The sequence below is a fragment of the Cornus florida genome, unplaced genomic scaffold, assembly GCF_030987335.1.
Source record: "Cornus florida cultivar Cherokee Brave unplaced genomic scaffold, ASM3098733v1 CherokeeBrave_3.0.0_Hap2_Chr09, whole genome shotgun sequence".
In the NCBI taxonomy this organism is placed as follows: Eukaryota; Viridiplantae; Streptophyta; class Magnoliopsida; order Cornales; family Cornaceae; genus Cornus; species Cornus florida.
Window position 1 is genome coordinate 67702207 of NW_026775579.1, and position 2460 is coordinate 67704666.

A 2460-nucleotide genomic window follows, 5' to 3' on the forward strand; every position below is an offset into this window, starting at 1 on the left:
TGTTTGTCATTTTTTTTTTTTCTGGATATAATAATAAATTTACTAAAATACTTTTATTTTTTTTTTTTTCCAAACATAATGATTATTCCTTTTTTTATTTCGTTATTCAACCAAACAGTTAAAATTATCATTCCCTTTCCTTTCCCTCGTAACTAAAGTTATCCTTCACCTTCAAACCCACCCTACCAAACATAACCTAACTTACTGGGCTCGAACTAGGTTTAGGGCATGGTGTTCATCATTCAAAAACTTTCAGCGAACCAGAGAGAGAAAATCAGATCACTGCAAATCTATGAAGCTCCACACTACACATTACAGGCAAGTACTCATCTCTACACTCTTCGCTTTGATTGATAGCATATTATATGTGTATGTATCTTCAAGAAATGAGGACTACTTATATCTGTAAAAGTCTCGTCTCACTCTCTCTCAACAATTCTTCACATCTCAACAAAACCCCAATCTCTCTTTTCTCTCTCCTCTTCTTCTCTTCCTCTCCAAAAAACCCCAATGCGGTGGCTGATTACTTGATTGAGAGATACAAATTTTCTCCTGAAACTGCTGCGAAAGTCTCTTCCTCTACAAGAAGCCCCAACCTGAAAAGGCCTGAAAAGATCGATTCATCAAACACGTGCCTCAACTTCTGTCTGCAAATCTTGAGCGAAGTATCAAGCCCAAAGTCAAGATTTTTCAAGACTTAGGTTTTTCTTCTAGCGATGTTGTGGAAATTGTTTCGTCTCACCCACGGATTCTAACTACTAGTGTTGATAATCGGCTTGGCCCGTCAATTTTAGTATTGAAGAGTGTTTTGGGTTCAAATATGGATGCGCCTATGGTTTTAAAGAGATCTGGGTTGTTTTTGTGCTATGATTTGGCGAAATCTATGATACCCAATATTGAATTTATGAAGAGTTGTGGTATTAGTTCGTCGCAAATAACCCACCATCTCTGTAAATACCCAAGATTATTCTTGCATAAACCGACGATGATTAGAGAAAATGTGAAGAGGGTTGATGAGATGGGCTTCGACAGGAAGTCTAAGCTGTTTCTTGAAGCGATTCGGATTATTAGTTCGATGACTATTGAGAATTGGAAGTTGAAATTGGTGCTCTTAAAGAGTTTGGGGTTTTCGGAAGATGACATTTTGTCAGTTTTTAGGAGACAGCCTCAGTTTTTTGCTCTGTCAGAGAGCAAAATTAAGGACACAACACAGCTTTTCCTTACCACGGGCAAATGTGATATCTCATATGTTGTTAATAACCCAGATTTACTTGGTCAGAGTGTTGAGAGTAGGCTTAAGCCACGGTTAAGAATTCTGGATGTTTTGGAAAGCAGGAATTTGCTTCTTAAAAAGCGGAGTTTGGCAACTGTATGCAGGATGACTGATAAGAAGTTCTCTGAGAAATATTTACTCCCTCATTCAGATGAAGTTGGCGAATTATTTGTGGCTACAAGGCCTCGTTGAAGGCATAAATATGTGCTTAAGATCATGACTTCATTTGTGACTTAATGATTTAATACCTAGAGACGGGTGAGACTGAATCTTTTTTCAAAAAACAAATGACTTGGCTGTATAGCATGGCAGGTAAGTAGGTACTATTTTCTTCTATCCATATGGTGCACTACTGAAAAAAACATAGATTAATTTTCTAGCTGGCTGTATAATTTCAAATGTGTTGAAATATATCCTTAATTTAACATTTATTTTTTCTTTTTTCAAATTTTCAACTGAGGCATCATGTTGAATAATCCTGATAGGTATTATATCTTGCTCAAGCTTTCTCATTTTGTGTGAGGCAATGATTATTAAGTATCTGCACGTATAGCCGTGATCTTATTCTTGACATATAATTTTGTCATTGTGCTGAATTGTATGCTATTTTAAGTTTTGTTTCTCATTTATATTGGTGCTTACGGTACTTATGCATGTCAGTACTGATCTACCAATATAACTATGATTTAGGGAAGTAATTAAGGTCCTTCTTCCAATGCTAGTGGTATCCCAAACGAAGTTGTCTGCATTCTGCAGGTGCTTCTTGCAACAGTGAATTTTGACTTAGCTTCACTGACTACTACTTAATTGTTCTTCTATAGCATATTTGATGTGGCTTCTTTTTTCATTTCCTTTCCTACAAAGTTCGCATCTTTAGGAACTTTTGAGATGATTCTGGTTTAGTTTGTGGAACTCTGTTACCACCTTGAGACTGGATTGACAAAAAGATTAAGCACTGCAGTATAGAAGGTTTTAGGAACTAGTCAGAGGAAGTTATTAGATGAAGAGTTCTGGACTGAATTGATACAAGAGATTAAGCACTGCAGCTTATGCTTCTTCTGAGAATCAACTTCTCTTTTAAGGTCACTCTCATGAACTAGCCGAGTTGATCTGTTGATGTCAGTTCGGGTTGGAGCAATAGCGTGCGTGTGTATCTTAACTACCAAAAAAGAGGTGTTGATGCTGGT

At 36.7% G+C, this 2460-nt stretch overlaps 1 protein-coding gene across 1 annotated transcript; it reads left to right on the top strand.

Annotated features, from left to right (window-relative positions):
• The first annotated feature begins 820 nt into the window (after positions 1–820).
• Positions 821–1465, top strand: LOC132272766 (transcription termination factor MTERF5, chloroplastic-like). The gene has a single exon (XM_059773859.1). It carries the CDS (start codon positions 821–823, stop codon positions 1463–1465), a length of 645 nt encoding a protein of 214 aa, XP_059629842.1.
• Positions 1466–2460: the final 995 nt, after the last annotated feature.

What these genes read in the sequence shown, in the direction of transcription:
- LOC132272766 (XM_059773859.1), top strand. Translation starts at nt 821, where the DNA reads ATGGATGCGCCTATGGTTTTAAAGAGATCTGGGTTGTTTTTGTGCTAT.